The 18,065-nt window shown below is 44.9% G+C and overlaps 1 protein-coding gene across 11 annotated transcripts in view; it reads left to right on the top strand.

The window, feature by feature from the left end:
- The window catches only part of PDZD2 (PDZ domain containing 2), a 345,154-nt gene that overhangs the window by 206,814 nt on the left and 120,275 nt on the right, over positions 1–18,065 (top strand). The window contains exon 1 of one of the 11 annotated variants that reach the window (XM_070519819.1): positions 11,485–11,669. The exons of 9 other annotated variants lie outside the window; for them this stretch is intronic. Coding sequence is in view for 1 of the 2 variants with exons in the window: in XM_070519817.1 (XP_070375918.1) it covers positions 14,711–14,721 (11 nt within the window). In the remaining variant the exon portion in view is untranslated. Of the gene's footprint in view, positions 1–11,484; positions 11,670–14,695; positions 14,722–18,065 lie in introns of those variants that run through there. One more of the 11 variants, XM_070519817.1, reaches the window with a different exon arrangement.

Here is an 18,065-nt window from a genome sequence, read left to right as displayed (position 1 = left end):
CAGCTAGGGTGAGTACACAGAGCTCCTGGGAGTGAGAAGTAGAAAGAGCCATGTGGAAATCACTCATAGGCATCGTTCTGGGTATTTCAGAATTCTCCCCTGAGGCATATGATAGTGAGCCTATGGAAAGGACGAAGAAAGACGCCCATGATTCTCCAGTCACTCAGAGATAACCTTTCATTTTAAGTAATAACGCTAGTTCAGGCTTCTTTGATTGTTAGGGCAGCCTTAGTTATTACGTCTTTTTTTTCTTCCATTTTATCAGCAAAAAAAGAAAAAAATAAGGCATGGCTCATCCCTCACCTCACAGGAAAGAATATGGAAAATAAAATAGATGAAGCTCTTGGCACTCCTGAGAAGGAAGGCCCTGATCTTGATGATGACACAAGTGCTTACCCGGAAAGATGGTCAGGGTGTTTTTCAATGGAACTCTGTGTGGGTGTTTTGTGCGACTTTTCAGGGAAAACCCTGGGCGGCAAGTGCTTCCCTCCTTCCTCCTCTTGTCAAGTACCCAGTGGCCTGATTGGAGCTGGCAGCCCCTTTGGGGAACACACAGGGCTGACTTCTGGGTCTTTTAACACTGCCCTTCATGAGCACTCTGTCTTCATCTCCCAGTTTCCCCTTTGTCACTTTCAATTAAGCCAGGAACTTTTGGAACCAGGACAAGCCACATATAATTTGGTTAGTGATCTAAATAAGGCAAAACAGCAGAGAGGGAACTTAAATGTGAACACATAGGGGTGGAGCGAGTAGGTTTTATCCAAGAGTCACCGTAACCACGATTTATGGCATGCCCACTATGTGGACAGCACTGAGATGATCTAAAACATTGTCATCTCTCTGTTTTAGCAAAAACTCTGTAAATGCATTGTCCTTTTGTAGATGAGGATGTTTGCTTATTACTCACATAGCTAGTTAGCAGGGAACGCTGAGTGTAATTCATGGTTTTCTAACTGAAGCTTACTCTCATTTCACAAAATATGCTGCCCCCTAAGAGTTTTCATAGAGGACTCACTTGGAAGCTCTGTGACAAATGGGACACAGTAAGAGTCTGGTACTAGAGAGAAAAGAACATCGGATTTGTAAATAGGCAGCCCTGATTTGGGTGGGAATTTGAATGCCAAGTCTCCCCCTCTGTGATCGAGGGAAGTTTGTAAACTCAAAGATTCAGTACTCTCTGCTGTCAACCTGTGAAGCATCTAGCTTTCTGTTGGCACTCTGAAATTGGTGTGTTGACTGTGCACAAATGGCTGTAGCTAAAGTAGCTTTTGAAGCTCTTGAACGCAGTTAATTTTCTTATGGAGGCTGGTATTATTCTTGCTACTTGGATCATGAAGGCCCTGTGCAAGTATTTTTCATAGGTCTTAAAAATTAAACTTTAATTGGTCAATGCTAGGAGGACCACACATTCTTAGTTGGTTGAGTACAAACCAAAGAAGCTTTGCTCTAGTGCCCACCGTCCTCCAAGGTACTAGAAGTTTCCTACTTTAGCTGCTGTTCTTATTGCCAGAATTTGTATTGTTACAGACCAGCAGGCACATTCTTGTGTCTTTTGTTTTTAAACTGTTTTAGATAAGTTTAAGACCTGGAAGTCACCATGGCCAGATTCCCATGGGAAATCTCCTCTAGTTATTTAGAGAAATTCTTCTTGTGGGAAAAAAAAAAAAAAAAAAAAAGGGAAACAAATAACTAATTGTTTGGAGGCTCATAGAAAGAAATGTCCATACATGAGCCAGCTTCCTCACCAAATGCTTCTGAAAGCCGAGGTTTTGTTAAGTCCGGTTCCTATCACCCCAGAACCATACGTGATTCCAAGAGAAGATTCTTCCTGGTAAAGATGAGAAATACTTTGAAAGTCCAGCTAAGCCCAAATGTGTCATTGAGCATATTGTGGTTTTTGATAGATTTCTTCCTCCAAGGGCTTCGCTCCACCCTTCCCCACTTAAGGAAGAAAGGCTGATAATTTTTAATCATAATGTAGACATGGTAAGCTTAGCGGACTGTATTTTGTTTTTAAGAGGAATTATTCTGAGATCTGGAAATTACAGACTGGGTGCAGTAAGCCTTTAAAACTCTGAGCACCGCAGGGAATTCAGTTGTCACTGTTACGCTTACAGAAGCACACAGGGAGGGGAAGAGTCTGCTAGCCACAGAAACTGCTTTGAAAAAACATATTTCCAGTTCACGCAAGTTGCACCAGCCCCTCTGAAATGTACTTGCAGCCCGGGCACACGGTGTGGTGTGAGCATTGAGCATACCCTTCGTTTGGGTGACGGAAGCAGCATAGTGTCAACGGTTCCCCTTGACCCCTTAGCACCTTGGCAAGAGTGGAGATGGAAGCCTGTTCTCCTGCTGCATGGGAACCACACCCGGAACTCTGCCTCCTGCTTCTGAGTCTTGTGTGTACCTCTGCAATCTGCGTGCGTTCAGGATGCCCCTCTCTCAGTAAGAGTCCTTACGGAGTAAGGAAACATCCACATTGCTTGAAGTTTCTGAAAACCAGGTGAATGGCAACACTTTCACTGCTTGACAATATCAGTGTAGGGAAAAAAAGTGTAAAGGGTTGGAGACTTCAAACCCTGCCCACTGTTTTTGTTTCCTTGTGTGGCATCTTAGTGGCATTGTGACTGTGCCCTTTGTCGTGCTTGTCCAGTTCATACGCTTCGAGTAGTGTGGGCAGCAATCTGATCCCAAGCCTGGCCGGCAGCAGCCTTTTCCAGAATGCCTGTTTAACAAACTGGCCATTTGGTGTGTTCTGCTCGCTACAGTGGTGCCAAGTCAGGTGGGTCAGGCTAGAATGCAGTTGTCTCCAGGTGCAGTGACCATGAAGAGTAGTCCACTTTCCTTTTATGTATGAGGGGGAGAAGCATGGAATTGTGGGGCATGTCACAACTGAAAAGCAGCCTTTAAGGCTTTACGTAAGACCCACTTCCTTGGGAAAGTCACCCCTGATTAGCCAGCCCCCGGTGACACATCCCTGTGGAAATTCTGGACCCTTATTGCCTTTGTCCATCATTTCCCATTTAGTGCACCTTGTCCTGTAGAGGTGGAAATCTTTTCATAGGACAGGGTCTCGTCTGCCTGGCAAGTTTACCCAGTGCGAGTGCTCAGATGAGACCCTTATGAATTACTTGTCTGATTCTGGTCTTAAGAGGTGGCTAATCTTGTGAGCACCAACAAGACCATATACTGCAGCTTTGGGGAAATCTCTGCAGGGATGCTCACAGAAATTGACTTCTTAGCCCAGGGCCTTGAAAGGCATTAGAGAGAGATTTTGAGCTGCAAGTGGCCGGCGACATTGGCTAAGCAACCACTTGTTCCTGCTGCCCAGCTGAGCGTGAGTTACCCACCGACCCTCAGGGCCTGGTCCATGCGGGTCCTCCGGTCTGTGGCAGGATTCCTGGGAGTGAGTTTAAGTCATGATGGGGTTGGAGTTAGTTTCCCAAACCAAAAATGTCTCCATTTCTATGAAGAAAGAAACTACCCCCAATTCAAAAGATTGATTGGCCTGACAGGCTAGAAAGTGGGTGCTGAGTGCTTATCTCATGTCTAAGACTGATGCGGGTCGGTGAGCTGAGGAGTCGAAGAAGGATTTCTTAGACTCTTAAGATCTGGCAGTAGTGCTCTTTTATTTAGAGAATAGTGTAGCGTGGGGACAGGACCCATGGGCAGTCAGAGCTTCTGCTGCCGCCGCTTCTGCTGCCCCTGCTGGCATGGGGACAGGGCCCATGGGCAGGCAGAGCAGCTGCTGCTGCCCCCGCTGGCATGGGGACAGGACCCATGGGCAGGCAGAGCCTGGTGCGTGGGGACAGGACCCACGGGCAGTCAGAGCTCCTGCTGCTGCCCCGAGTTGAGGGTTAGGGCTAAATTTAAGACATAGGTATGTGAGTCATCTCTTTATGAAGACAAAGGAAAGAACATGAAAAAAAGTTAAAAGGGTATCAGTGCAGGTGGGGTCTGGTCATTGGGTGATCCCATGACTTTTAGACAAGAATCAAATCGGATTAAGTAAAGGTCAGAAGCCACCACCCTAAATCAGTTACATGAGATTGTCAGACAGCAACCAACTTAAGTTCTTGTCTTCCCCATTAAGAGTTTCTAGGGATAAGGTCATCTCTCTTCTTCTTCCTGGTACAGAGAGGGAGGCACCTTTTACAGATAGAGATTTACCTTACAAATGTAAATGTGTCCCAACAAGGGCAAGTTCCATTCCCCAGAACCTCCTTCCCTGTCCCAGTTTATCGAAAGCAATCAGCCCCAAATAATCCCGATGCCAAAGAGACATATCTTGGGGTGGCCAATTTCGAGTTCCTACAAGGTCACCCCCCCTTCCTTCACAAACGCAAATGTCTTTCAAAAGGGCAAGCAAAATTCCAGTCCTCGGAGCCTGCTTCTCATCTGTAGTTTTAAAAGTAACCAGCCTAAAATCCTCATCAAGACAACTGGCTGGTGGATCTAAGTGGTTTGTCCTTGGCTAGGGGCCGAGGAGGGGAAATGCCTTGAAGAGAGGGCTTAGGCTGGTCCAGCTTTCTGTAGGGAATCTGTCAGATGTGTGTGCACTTGGTAGTGTAAGTCGTAAAGACTTTCTGTTCCTCTGAAGTTAGATTTTCCTCGCCCAAAAGTGGTTGGTCCTTTTCTCCATCTATGTCCAGAGCAAACATGCTTATCTATTTGAATGGACTGTCCTAAGCCTCATTAATGGGCTTTGATTCTGAAAAGCTGCCTCTAGGGGACATATGTCCTTGTCCAGGACCCAGGTCCTGGGGCACACCAACGTGGACTTCCTGTTCAGTTGCACTCCCTGACTGTAGTGTCACTCTCATTGCTTCCCTCCATCTTTACTCAAGATGGCTCCTACCTGAAGAAAACTGGGCAATTTCAGCTTGAGCACGTTCATTTAGATGTGGAGACAAGCCATGAGGATGAGAACAGTGAGAACCTGAGGGACGGGGACTGCGTTCAAGGGAGCTGGTGCTTTTCTGCACACAAATGGAAATTTAAATCAAGAGTGCCCCATGCGAAGGGAGGACCAATCAGACAGCCAGGGAGAATGCCTGAGAGTGTTTCCAGAAGTCCTGGAAGCACTTGCTTCCTCTGAATCAGCTACATTATAAAAGGGCGGGGGTGAGAACAGTTTGATAAGATAAGATTTGGATGCAGCAGTTAAAGGGAGAGCCAGTATGCAACACTTCTCAAATTTATTTGACCGCGGAGTCCTTCTTGCATAGAGCATCTCCTTGAACCAGTATTTTGTAGACTGTATTTTTGGAAAAGCTAGAGTAAGGTCATTAGATTACAAAGAAAGAACTCTTGGGGGAAAAATTCCAAAGGACAGGGGAACTGTGTTAAGTATCTGAGGTGAAGAAAGTTTTGTCCTATTTTTCCATATATTTACTAGAACTTAGGAGTGTGCTGGGCTCTGAAGGGAAATACAAGAGGGAACTTTTCAGTAAATGTCGATTCATCACTTCCAAGGAAGCGAGTTCCCAAGAGGTGAACAGTGCCCAGTCCTGCTCAGGAGCCACAGAGGAGCTGCAAAGCCGTTCCCTTACTGCGTGATTCTGCACAGGGTTTTTGAATTTTGAATCTGAATGTTTAGGAAGGGCGTGCCTTCTCCAGTCCTCAAGACCCCTATTGCTTTTGTCTAACCTGCTTCTCTCATTCATTTAATTTTCTGCAGCCTGGCAGCATTTTTGCTTGCAGCCCCTAGAGTGGGAAGCAGTGGTGGTAATAATAAATACAGTGTAATCGAATGCTCTGTGGGTTAGAATAATCTAACCCATATGGTATATGGTGATGGATAAAAACTAGACTACTGGTGGCAAACGTGATGCAGTCTATATGGAAACTGATACAGAATAATATATGCCTGCAATTTACACAATGTTATAAGCCAATATGACCTCAATAAAATAATTTTTTTTAAATGTTTAAAAAGTACTTATAAAACATAATTGTTAGTAGACGCTGTTTCACGTGGCAGGCCACTGGGATGATTTTCTTTTCCTTTTTTCTCCACCTCTTTCTTTTCTTCCCTTTCTCTCTCTCTCCATCTCCCTCTGCCCACCTCTCCTTTCCTCCCTGCCTCCCGCCTTTTTTTCTCTCTTTTGTACATTCCAAATTTTAATGTTTATATGTATAATTAAAAAATTAAGAAAAAAAACTTTTGAAAACACTAAAAAATAAAGAACCTGTATGGTTTGGTCCTTGTTACAGGGGGCTGTCTCATGCTCTGTAGGATGTTTAGCAGTGTCTCTGGCCTCCACTTACTAGATGCCAGTAGCATCCCCTCCTCCTCCCTACAGGGGGTAAACTCTTCCCCAGTTGAGAACCACTGGTCTATGTGAAAGCATAGGGATGTGCAAAAGAGCGGTAGGCAATGTGTTTCTTGATGCAGGCATTGGGGCTAGATCAGGAATGGTCTTGGATACCATGCAAAGATGTTTAGGCTTTATCCTTTGGACAACAAGAAATTATTAGAGCATGAGACTTCATCAAGCAGATCTTACATATTTGCCATCAGATATCTCCATGTGCAGGATAGATTGGAGGGGGAAAGCACTGAGGAAGGGAGACTAGTTTGGATCAAGGCCCTAAAATGTGACAGAATACAGGGGAGGGGAGGGGACAGGTTTGAGAAGTGGAGTTGACGGGACCTAACCGCCAGCTGGGAAGGGAAGAGAGGAGCTGAGGATGACGCGTTTGTGCTGGAGTGGCTGGGGATTGACATTAATTAAGAGAGGAAATATAGGAGGAGGGACCAGTTTGAGGGAGAGCATACGGGTTTCATTTTAGGGTGTGCTCCACGTGAGATGCCTACAGGACAACCAGCTGGAGCTGGGCAGGAGGCAGCTAGAGGTCTGGGGCTGAGGCTCTGAAGAGAGATGCCGATTGAGGAGTTAGTGGCTCTTACTTGGTTGTTGTTGCTATGGACGTAGAGGGGATAACCCAGGGAGGAGGAGAGAAGAGGGAAATGCTGGTGTCCCTTAATAGCCCACCAGATGGAGGAGGGAAGTCAAGGATGGAGACTGAGAAGAGCTGGTCGGAGAGCTGGAGGCAGCTCTCTCCACCAGAGGCTTGTGGTCTAATTGGACAGATTCAACAGCTAAGAAACAGTTGTGTGTGCCGGACTGAAAAAGTATGATGGCATCAGTATGTGCTGCCAAAGTTGAGTGAGGTGAGGGATGTATGACCTCTAAGAGGGCTTTGTGGAGAAAAAGAATGGACTGCAGCTGCAGAGAGCTTTCTCAAGGGTGTTCGTGAACCCTCTGCATTGATGGCAGAAGTTGGAAGGGGGCCACATCTCCATATATCCAGGCCAGGGCTCTCCCTGCTTGCACGAGCTGCAGGGTGTTCCCCATCTGCATTGACATTATCTTCTCCTATCACAGAATATGCAAACAAACTGAATGCCTTGTTTGCTTTCATAACTTTCTATGAGTTATTTTTGACCAGGGATTGGGGAAAAGAGAGAAGGAAACTTTAGTGATTCCTGTTGTTTTCAAGTCATTTATGAATTTTGTCTTATGCCAAGTAGTAGTCTCTACTTTGTGCTTTAATAATATGAAGCATGAGAGCCATAGAACTGGCCCATGGGAAATTGTAAAGAAAATCCAGGTTCTACTGGCTTTTAAAAAATATATATAATATAGGGGCTGGCTCCGTGGCCAGGTGAAGTTCGCACGCTGTGCTTTGGCTGCCTGGAGTGTGCCGGTTCATGTCCTGGGTGTGGACCTACACACTGCTTATCAGGCCATGCTGTGGCAGCATCCCACATAGAAGAACTAGAATGACTTGTAACTAGGATATACAACTGTGTGCTGGGGCTCTAGGGAGAAAAAAAAAAGAAGATGATTGGCAACAGATGTTAGCTCAGGGCCAATCTCCCTCACACTTACCTGCACACACACACACACATATATATTATTTTAATTAATTTATTTATTATATTATATTATATATTATATGTATATATAAAATTGACCATTTTAACCATTTTTGAGTGTACAGTTGTGTGGCGTTAAGTATATTCACATTGTTGTGCTGCCATCATCACTATCCATCTCCAGAACATCTTTTATCTTGCAAAACTAAAACTCTGTACCTATTAAATAATAACTGGCCACTTTCCTCTCCTCTAGCCCCTGGCAGCCGCCATTCTACTTTCTGTCTCTGTGAATCTGACTATTCTTAGGTACCTCAAATAAGGGGAATCATACAACATTTGTCTTTTTGTGCCTGGTTTGTTTCATTGAGCATGATGTCCTCTAGGGTCATCCCTGTTGTAGCGTGTATCAGAATTCCCTTCCTTGGTAAGGCTGAATAGTATTCCATTGTATGTATGTACCACATTTTGTTTATCCGTTCAGCTGTCAACGGACACTTACGTTGCTTCCACATTTTGGGTATTCCTGCTGTGAACGTGGTTGTGAAATAGCTGTTTGTGTCCCTGCTTTCAGTTCTTTTGGGTCTGTGCCCCGAAGTGTCCATTGGCTTTTGTGGTGGTGTTGATCCCTTTCTCTGTTGGGGTTTGCTGGAATCACTCCCTAGCTCCCTGTCCTTCTGATGCTTTCTTTGTTACTCTTCTGCTTTTGCTTGTAGGAGAATCTTAGGTGTGTCCCTAGGCTGGGCTTTGTGACCAGCTGGAGAGCCATTACTGAGCGCCTGCCTGTAGGTCTGGGCCATGAAGATCCACATCTTGTCCACCTAGCGCTGTCCTAGAATTTGAATCAGGAAGATCCAGGTTCTAATACTGTACTTCCACTAGTGTGCCCTGACCTTGGCAAGTTTTCTCCCCTCTCTCTCGGCCTCTGTTTCCACATCTCAGCAATGAGAAGTAGAACTAAGCGATCCTTAGGGTCCCTCCCGGATCACAGAGAGGGTGGGCACAGTAGTCTTCCAGGCCCAGGAACCAAGGTGGGTGAGAAAAAAGCAGAGATTCAGACTCCACACATGGGCAGTCTGACCAGAAACTTCAGGTTTCATCGGCCCTGAATCCTTGGATGGTTAGATGTGTCTAATGGCTTGTGTACTTGCTGCGTTCTGGTACATGCCACAGGGCTAGTCTTGTGAGTAAGTGTAACCGCAATTCCCTTTAAAGCAAAATTATATGTTATATATTATCCACCCTTTCTTGAGAGACTGGGACAAAGAGAGGTGGAATAACTGGTTTCACCATAGATTTTTGGCAGATGTCACAAACTAATACTGGAGAGAATATTCAATGGGCAAATTTACCTCTGATTAAGACTGTAGTTGGGTCATGGGCCAAGAAAATTTTAACCCTCCTTTTTTCCTACTTCCTTAAAAAAATAATTTAAAGAACACACTTCCTTGTCCTTTGCTTAAACTCAGAGCAGGTCCACTCTCCCTGAACTGGGAAAGTGAGTCCCAGAGGTCACCCGCATGATCAACTTTCAGACCTCTGAACCGCACCTGAAAGTTTGCGCTGGTCTGGGGTTTCCTGCTTGGGCTTGGAGACTGGGCACGAATCCTACTGTCACTTCTCCCTCTGCCACACCAGCGAGCATCCTTTGTACACCACTGACCCTGTCTTTTCTTTGTGTCATCTGTCAAACTGTCCAATGGGGAACTGTAAAGAAAAAACTTTCCTGTTTTTTCCAAGGCTGTGGTGTTAGGGTGTTAGGATGACTGGAACCCATTTGGCACATGTGTGGAAGTGTATAGCATTTTCTTTTTTAGGAGACATTTTAACCATCTAATTAAAAAAAATGAAGAAACAAATTTTCTTTCAGTCTGGATACTAAGTTGTTAGTTTTATAAATATACGAAAAATTAAAAAACAATTTTGAAGATTGAAGAACTGCCCATAGGGACTGAGACTGGCTTATAACAATATGGGGGAAATCCAGATAGGATAAAACTCTAAATGAATAGATTAAAAAAACATTAATCCTTGGGGCCTGCCCCGTGGCCGAGTGGTTAAGTTCATGCGCTCCGCCGTAGGCAGCCCAGTGTTTCGTCAGTTCGAATCCTAGGTGCGGACATGGCACCGCTCATCAAGCCACATTGAGGCGGCATCCCACATGCCACAACTAGAAGGACCCACAATGAAGAATATACAACTATGTACTTGGGGGCTTTGGGGAGAAAAAGAAAAAAAATTAACAATCTTTAAAAAAAAAAAAAATTAATCCTAAGACCTAACAGTCCTTCTGGGTTTTCCAGAAGCTCAACCTAAGAATGACTGTAAATGAGCAGAGGACGTTTGCTCCTCTTTCATTCCTGGCAAGTTGTAGCTGCTAAAGGACTGTCAGTATTATTATTATTATTGTTATTATTTTTGGTGAGGAAGATTGGCCCTGTGCTGATATCTGTGCCAGTCTTCCTCTATTTTGTATGTGGGTCGTCCTCACAGCATGGCTTGATGAGTGGTGTGTAGGTTTGTGCCTGGGATCCAAACCTGCAAACCCCAGACCGCCAACGCGGAGTGCGCAAACTTAACTATGCCACCGGGCCAGCTCCAGGACTGTCAGTATCTTCAAAACAAGACATTATTGCCATTTAAATAGTTCGTGTAAATTTTCATACCTATTTTGAAGACCTTGGGGTTTTCAGGACCTGTGTTTCTGGTTGATGAATCATGAGAGAACCCCTTTTGCTCCAACTGCAAAATAAGGTGAATTTTACACATAGTGGAAATCACGATATATGTGTGTTAGTTTGGGGGAACCTATTTTTAAAATTCTCTTTCCTGATAATCTTAGAGGGAAAGATCAAATCGTCTTTGTAGTTGCTGACATTCTAGCAGAGGTGAGTGTACTCAAGGGCCAGCTGATGTTCGCTTTTGTTAGTAGAGGTCTGGGATGGAAGATGGATTAGGAAAGTTGTAGATATGGGGTCATCATAATAAGTAGCCTTTTACTTACCAATGGGCTTCTTTACAAAATTACTTAAAGTTGCAATTTTTATTCCCATTTGAATGCAATAAGAAACCTGACCCTTGAATAAGTGCAAAGTAAAACATTTAATTCATTGCGAAGTGTTAGGTCACTGGGTGGAAGGTTTCTTGACTGATCGATCATCCTGGCTTCACATTTTTGGTTGTACATGAAATACATATTTTGATATATTTTTGATTGTCTCATGCCTGAAATCTTCAGTTTACCGCAGTGGACTGTGGTGGTATCCGTATAACGAAGCTGTTGTGACCGCATCCCCAAGGTGCACGTCCTTTGCTGATGGAAGAGCTTATCTGCAGATACCTGCAGGAGGAAACCACGGTTGACTTCTGCCAGGATTGGATTTACCCCGTACACACAGAAAATTAAAGCCTTTTTTAGCAGCACGGTTCCAATACGCTGGCAGGGCAAGTGTGGGTTCCTTCTCTTAGAAACACAGTTTAGTGGGATGCACTCATAAATGAAAAATGATCTGAGTGCTGTGGGTGGGGCCCTCGAGCCCAGGAGGTGAAGCCGGGAGGAGGAGAGAGAGAGAGAATCTGCTCTAGGCTCTGTGGAGCATGAGGAGCTGGCAGGAAGTCGGAGCACGCAGTGGCATGGCTCATGTTTTTGTTGATAGTTACTAACCAAGACTTTAAAGAACTGAATGGAGAAGGGAAATGAAGCACAACAAACTTTGGAGTCTGTCTTCTTCAGGCGGCTGTGAAGCACAGTGGAAAACACTCACCTGATCAGCTCCTGAAGCAGGTAGGAAGGGGGACCTGAGTGGCGAAGAGAATCGTATTTTTTCTGAGTACAACTTATATCTTCCGAAGATTAATTTTTTTAGAAAAGTATATGAGAAATGAGTAGATAATATTGACATGAGAAACAGACTTAATCTGAATTGTGCTGACATCTGCCCAAGGAAGAATTTTCCTCAGCATCTAGATTGATGACCAAATGACAGTCATATTCTGGGGGTCGCTTTAAAAAAAATCACCCAAAATCATGCAGCATTCAAGTTAAAACTGATTTAAAAATTGGCAAATAATAAATGAGCTGCAGACACTGTTTTAGAACAAATACTTTGAAGATAGTCAACCAGAAACTGATTTTCAGGCTTGACCGTTGCTGTATTTCCATATTTCAGCACCAACAAGGTGCTTGCTAATTTTCACTGGCTTTTGTAAGAAAGGAGGTAGATGTATAACAGCTGTGAAATATGCAGAAATTGACTGGGATCCAGAGTGAAGCCTGAATGTACTAATGTTTTCTCCATTAAGAAGCTACCTCTGCTCAGCTTCTAAGTCAGAGAATTGGAAAAGTGAAGTGTGCATCCTGATTATCTGTCACAGAGGGCTAGGGACAGAGGTTTGGAAATGGCCACAGCGATGTCTTCACGCTCAGAAGTAGAAAATAAACAGGGGAGGGGGGCATGGGTTGCAGCCACACTCGAGGATAATTTAAAAGCTCATTTGTGGTTCCCGAGGTTGTAGCTGAGCCTCAGAGTGTCCTTTCTGTTGTCAAGATTTGTGATAAGAGAAGCAGAACAGAACAGACTATCTCAAGCCTGGGTTTCTGAAGCATTTCCAAGCCTTGCTTCTGATAGGCGCCTGGATAATTTGACGTGAATTCCACCCGCCCCCCGACCCCCCCCCCCACCCCCCACCCCCCCCCCACCCCGGAATGAAGTGGTTAGAGTGTTGTGGAACTGAGCTGACATAGGGTAGGTTGGAAATAGTGCATGTGGTCAGAGTGACAGTAGCATCAGAATTAGGTGGAGAACTTTATTTTAGTTGAATAGTCCAGCCTAAATACTGGCACTCTTTGGTTTGAGCCTCTGAGAATGACGTATTAGCCACAGGGGTGTGGCTGAGAAGGCAGATATGGGGGCTGCTTGCTTACTGCTTACTGGCTGGCTCTCATCCTCATGCTGCGGTGGCCAAGTTTTGTAGCTTTGCATTTTAGGCCTGGAGGGCTGGGAGATGGCTGTGCTTAGTCAAGGCAAGCCCATACCTTATCGCTAGTCTTTTTCTCTCTGTGACTTCTCAGCCTTCTACAGCTACACCCATTGTATGAGGAGGGGGAACAGCCCCTCCTGTGGTCTTTCAGGAACCCTCTCCACCACCCCCAACTCCTGTTCTGTCTTGCCTACTGGCTATCTGTTGGGTAAGTCCCCTTTGTCTCCCATCCTTCATGCTGGTCTGTCCCAGGTGCTTCTGCCATGAATTAAGCTGAGCTAGGGGATAGGCTCCTTTCCACGGTCCATTCTGGAAGTAGTCAGAGGTCAGCAAACTGTCCCGCGGGCCAAATCCAGCCTACCTCAGCCTGTTTTTGTAGGGCTCTGGAGTGAAGAGTGGGTTTTACATTTTAAAGGTTGAAAAAACGAAGAATACAGGAGAGAGACTGATGTGGCCTGCAAAGCCTAAATTATTTACTGTCTGATCCTTTGGAGGAAATATTTTCTGATCCCTGATTTTTAACATGATTCGTGAACAGCATCATCTGTGGGCTGATGCACCTCAGTAAGTCCTCAGCAGTTTGAATGGACTGTTGTTTTGGAAACCAATTTTAGTTTCTTGGTCTGTATTAGATGGCATTCTTGCCTCCAGAAGGGTAGATTCAGGAGCAAGGAAGTTGAGGGTTTTCTGCAGGGTCCAAACAATGGGAAAGAAATATCAGATGCGCTACGCACCCACGGTTGGCTTTTCCCCCTCGCCCCTTGTTGGTAGAACTGCTGGTAGGGATACCCACGAGACCTACCATGTGTTGATGGTGTCCCCTGCTGCAAGAACTTCTTGGGGACCAAAATTCTGCTAACTTGCACAGAAATGATTCACTTCCTTGTTTCTCTTTGGCACACTGAATGCTGGCCAGAATTCTACAATCTTAGTTGTTTGGTGTTGCTACTTTGGAAAAAAAGATGTTTTCTATAATTAAAAAAAAGGTAGTTAAGTGAATATCATGTTTTGTCATATTTAGAACAGTGTTTCTTTATTGCTAAGAAAGCTTACTCTAGCCCCACCAGTCTTACCCTAAACATGCAATTCTCCTGGACCTAATACAGTATTTCATTGTTAATATCATTTCTAATAAGGGAAGAGGGAAATCGGGTGACCTTGCTCACGTTTAACTTGTGTCAAAACTGTAGGCCTGGATATGGAGCTGACTTCCGTAAGTAGCTTATTGTCCGTTGCAGGAACAGAAAAGTTTCTCACAGGGAGATCGTAGTTTAAGAAGAAAAATAAAATGGCTAGTACAGTTTTTTTTGTCTCCAAGACATTTTAACCATCAATCATCTTGTATTTGGAAATCGGATGCTGTCAGTAGAGAAGAATGGGGATGGGGCCTAGTTTGACAAATGAAAACAAGTGAAGAAGGTTGAAAGTATGTACAGTATGGTGCCCCATGGGAGTTCGAGCCTGGAAAACAAGATGGCGGCAATACACTTGACAAGTCAGGTTGTGAGAGCTGGCAAGGGAACGTCCTGTAATCTACCAGGTGAGCCAGGCAGTCCCTTTGTCTGTATTTAGAAAGGGATTGGCTCTGAATTTAGAGATTAAGCAACCTGCTATTCCTGTATGCACTGGAATTTGAGACACAGTCAGAAACCTGATTTGCGTAACTGCTGAAACTCAATTGGAAGCCAAGCAGACTGAGGCCTGGACTCCCCAAGTGAGGGGCAGTTGGAATCACAGCACGCGAGGGAATTTATCACGCTTGTCCAAGAGGGTATGGTGCGGTGTGGCCAGACTCAGTGGTGCAGGCTCTGGAGTGAAGGGTGAACTTTGGCTTCCCCGAAGGCCATGATCAGAGGGTGAGTAACCTCTTCCTCTTTGAGTTGGCAGTATGTATCTCAGAGCTGTGGGACTACCTGCTATCTCAAGAAAGCACAAGGGACCTTTTTGCTTCTGAGCCGTGAGACCAAACTGGCTCATAAAGAGAGAGAAATGGCCAAGCGGTTGAAGTCTGATCATGAGCTAAAGTGGAGCACACGCCATGAGCAGCCCTTAATTAGCCAACTCATTTCTAGAATGTTGGGAGGGCTAAGTGTTTCAGCTCAAAGCTGGAGCATCTGTCCCCCTCCCTCTGGCCATCTGAACGGCTGGAATCTGACTTCTGTTCATCAGCTTTTTCCTGATGGTGAATGGGATAAAAGACCAAGCTAGGTGGGTGCCTATGTGTGCAAAAGTGTGTAAACCTAGAGAAGAGGAACAGCCAAACAAAGACAAATTAGGATTCTGAGTTAGAGAAAACTTGTGACCACAAGTCCACGAAAGGGAATCAATAAATCTACATCTCAGTGGCTGGCAGGGATCCCTTCGTGTGGCTCTGTGTTCACTTACCAGTTGTGTCCCTCTTAAGAACTGTAGGCAATGCGTCCTCTCACTTCCAAACATGATTTCTATGCCTTTCCTGCAGTGGGGTCCAGGGATAGTACAAAATTCCTCTCGCCTTGGAGGTCCCAACTGGAACTCGCCTTTTCCTCAGTGGCTGGGGAACAAGATGACAGCATTCCTCCTACATGGACGTGGCACCTGCTGCACTTAGCAGAGGAGGCAGAGTGCACCCCACTAAGAGATCTTCCAATGGCTTTGCTGTCCCTGTGAGCACATCAGCCCCAGGTTGCCTTGGTTGGTTAAATTCAGGTGTGTGTGAGCGTGCACCCACAGATGGACTACGACTCCACAGATGGACTCAGTAGGGCAGGGCGTGAGCTGACAGTCCCAACTTAGATACAAGGTCCCTGCGTAATAAGGCAGGCCATAACAGCAATGGCCTGGGGGTCTAAATCTGCATCCCCTTTTGTAATCTCTTTCTGAAGAAGCAGTACAACTACATTTCATATGCACCAGAGGAACTCAGCACTTAGAGGGACCGAAAGTGACTCCTTTGGTAAAAGAGAAAGATCACCCCACAGTTTGTATTTTTGGTAATTTTGAGGATTCCAGGCTATCAGGCTTAAAGCAAGACACGCTTGGCCCATCTTCTATACCTTTCTAATTTCCACACTATTGTTCTCCCCAAATTAGAAGACGGAAACAAAGTTGGAAATTGGCGGAGTAGGGCGAGTGTGAGGAAAGGCCAGGGTGGCCCTTGAGAATCAGTTTGGTCAAAAGCTTCTGTTTCGGTGAGACGACTCAGACTACGGGGGCAAAACGACACTCGCAGATTACTCCCTTAAAGGGTAGATAGACAACCTTCTGTTTGTACGTTATGTTTTCCTAAGCCTTGCTCTTTTAGCAAAGACTTAAATATTCTTATCAGCCTCCTCTACCCAGGCCAGGGGTGCCTGAGAGGGAAGTCAAAGCCAGCATACTTGACCTCCGTTTGAATGGCATGAATCTTGGGATTCATCATGGTGCTCTTGATGGAACAGCTACCCTTTACTCTTTCTGGCCTTTTGCTCCTGTTTCTGCCCCTTTGGCAAAAGTATTCTTATTTTCCCCTCTGGCTGGCTCCTTCAGCAAGAGCAGGCTCTGCCTTCCAAGGAACCCCGTCTTAGACTTGCCAAATTCCACCCTCGTCTTCAGCTTGCAACACTTTGACTTAAGTTCCCAGACGGCTGCCTGTGGGGTAGAGGGTTGATTGTTGGCAGTGAGCTGCTGGCTTTGGAAAACATCACAGGTATTTTATTGTAGCAGATGCAAGACAGTTTTGGCGGGGGAGCAATAAAGACCTGGAGGGGGAACAGAAAATTACCTCTAAGTGCTGCAGGGAGGAAGGTGGCAGAAATGGAAGGGTGCAGTTTGGGTTTGTGAAGCTGAGTCCTTTGCACAATCCTTTTTACAGGCTAGAACTTGCGTGACTTCAGTTTCTGCCTCAAGTGAGTCAAAGAATGTTAAAAGAGAATGGGACGCTGGAACTGAGAAATGGACCTGGGGACATCTTGGTGCGTGTGGGTCTTATTGGGGTCCCAGTGGCCAGCCCAAACTTTGTGTGGTGGAAATCCCGCTGTTTTCATAATGCGGAGGCATTAAACATTCTTATGTCTATAACTAATTAGACATCCTTAATGAGTTACTTATGGTAACAGAAATTTAACACCTCATCTTAAAAGCGAGTGGAGTTAGTTATTTGGAGCCCTCGCTAGGAGAAACATTAGTCATCTCTATAGTCTTCCGGTGGCTTAATTAACTCCATTTGTTGCCATTGGGATTTCAGAAAGGGGAGAGAATCTGCTGTCAGTTTTAGTCTTTTTTTCTGTGGGTTCTTCATCTGCTCCAGGAGCAACCTCTGATAGACTCTAAAACCTAAGCAGTCTCGAAGCTCAGATAGCAAACCTCGCAAATTGTCGCCTTCCTGGACCCTATGACAGTGCTGGTTTTTAAAATTAATTTTACTCTGATATGATTTACTATGATAGGTTCTTGTTATCCACAGGTTGACCCTCAAATCTGAGGTTTCCTCTGTTTCCAGCCTATTTTCTTTCTTATAGACCATATCTTAGATTACTAACCCCTGAACTAGGATAGTTGGAGAACTAGGTAAGGATAATGCCACTAACTCATCATAGGATGTTCAAAATGCAAGGTTTAGAAATCTTTTCCAAGTGTGTAAACCAATGTAAAGAAAAGCTAAGTGTGAGTGACTATTTTGTGTGTGTTAGGGAGAAGGGTTGCAAGCTGAAATTAATTCATGCTGCTCACACAGACCTGGAGACATGGCTATTTTTGAGCAAAAACCTTTATGTAAGACTGTCTCAAATTTGTAGGTCTGTCTTCTCTTTTGTAAGCGTGGTCCAAACACGCTCACATGAGTTTTTGTTAGGGAAGTGCCTCACTGTATAGTAGAAACTTTTCCGTGAGAGTTCAAACCAAGTGTCAGCTGAACTCCCCAAGGCTGATGTGTTCGGTTCCATTTTGCTTTCATGGCATTTTGGTTAGTGTGAGGAGAAAAGAGCCTGCAGAGCGGTGTAGATGCCTTGGATGTACAGTTTTGAAATTCAGAGACAAATCGATTTTGGCTTTTTCTGAAAATGGATCTTACTTTGAGAACCACAGTTGACATGGCTGTGGGAAGTGTTCCTTTTCTTGGCAAGAACACTACCCTGAAAAGGTGCTTATGATCCAAGAGACACGGAGCCTACCCCAGGCTCTCTGGCAGAGCAGGGGCAATGTTTCAGAACTCAGTGTCAGTAATTTATATTAAATCCACATT

This window comes from Equus asinus, chromosome 10 (genome assembly GCF_041296235.1).
Source record: "Equus asinus isolate D_3611 breed Donkey chromosome 10, EquAss-T2T_v2, whole genome shotgun sequence".
In the NCBI taxonomy this organism is placed as follows: Eukaryota; Metazoa; Chordata; class Mammalia; order Perissodactyla; family Equidae; genus Equus; species Equus asinus.
The sequence above is the reverse complement of the archived record's forward strand: the minus strand, read 5'-3'. Positions and strand labels throughout refer to the sequence as shown.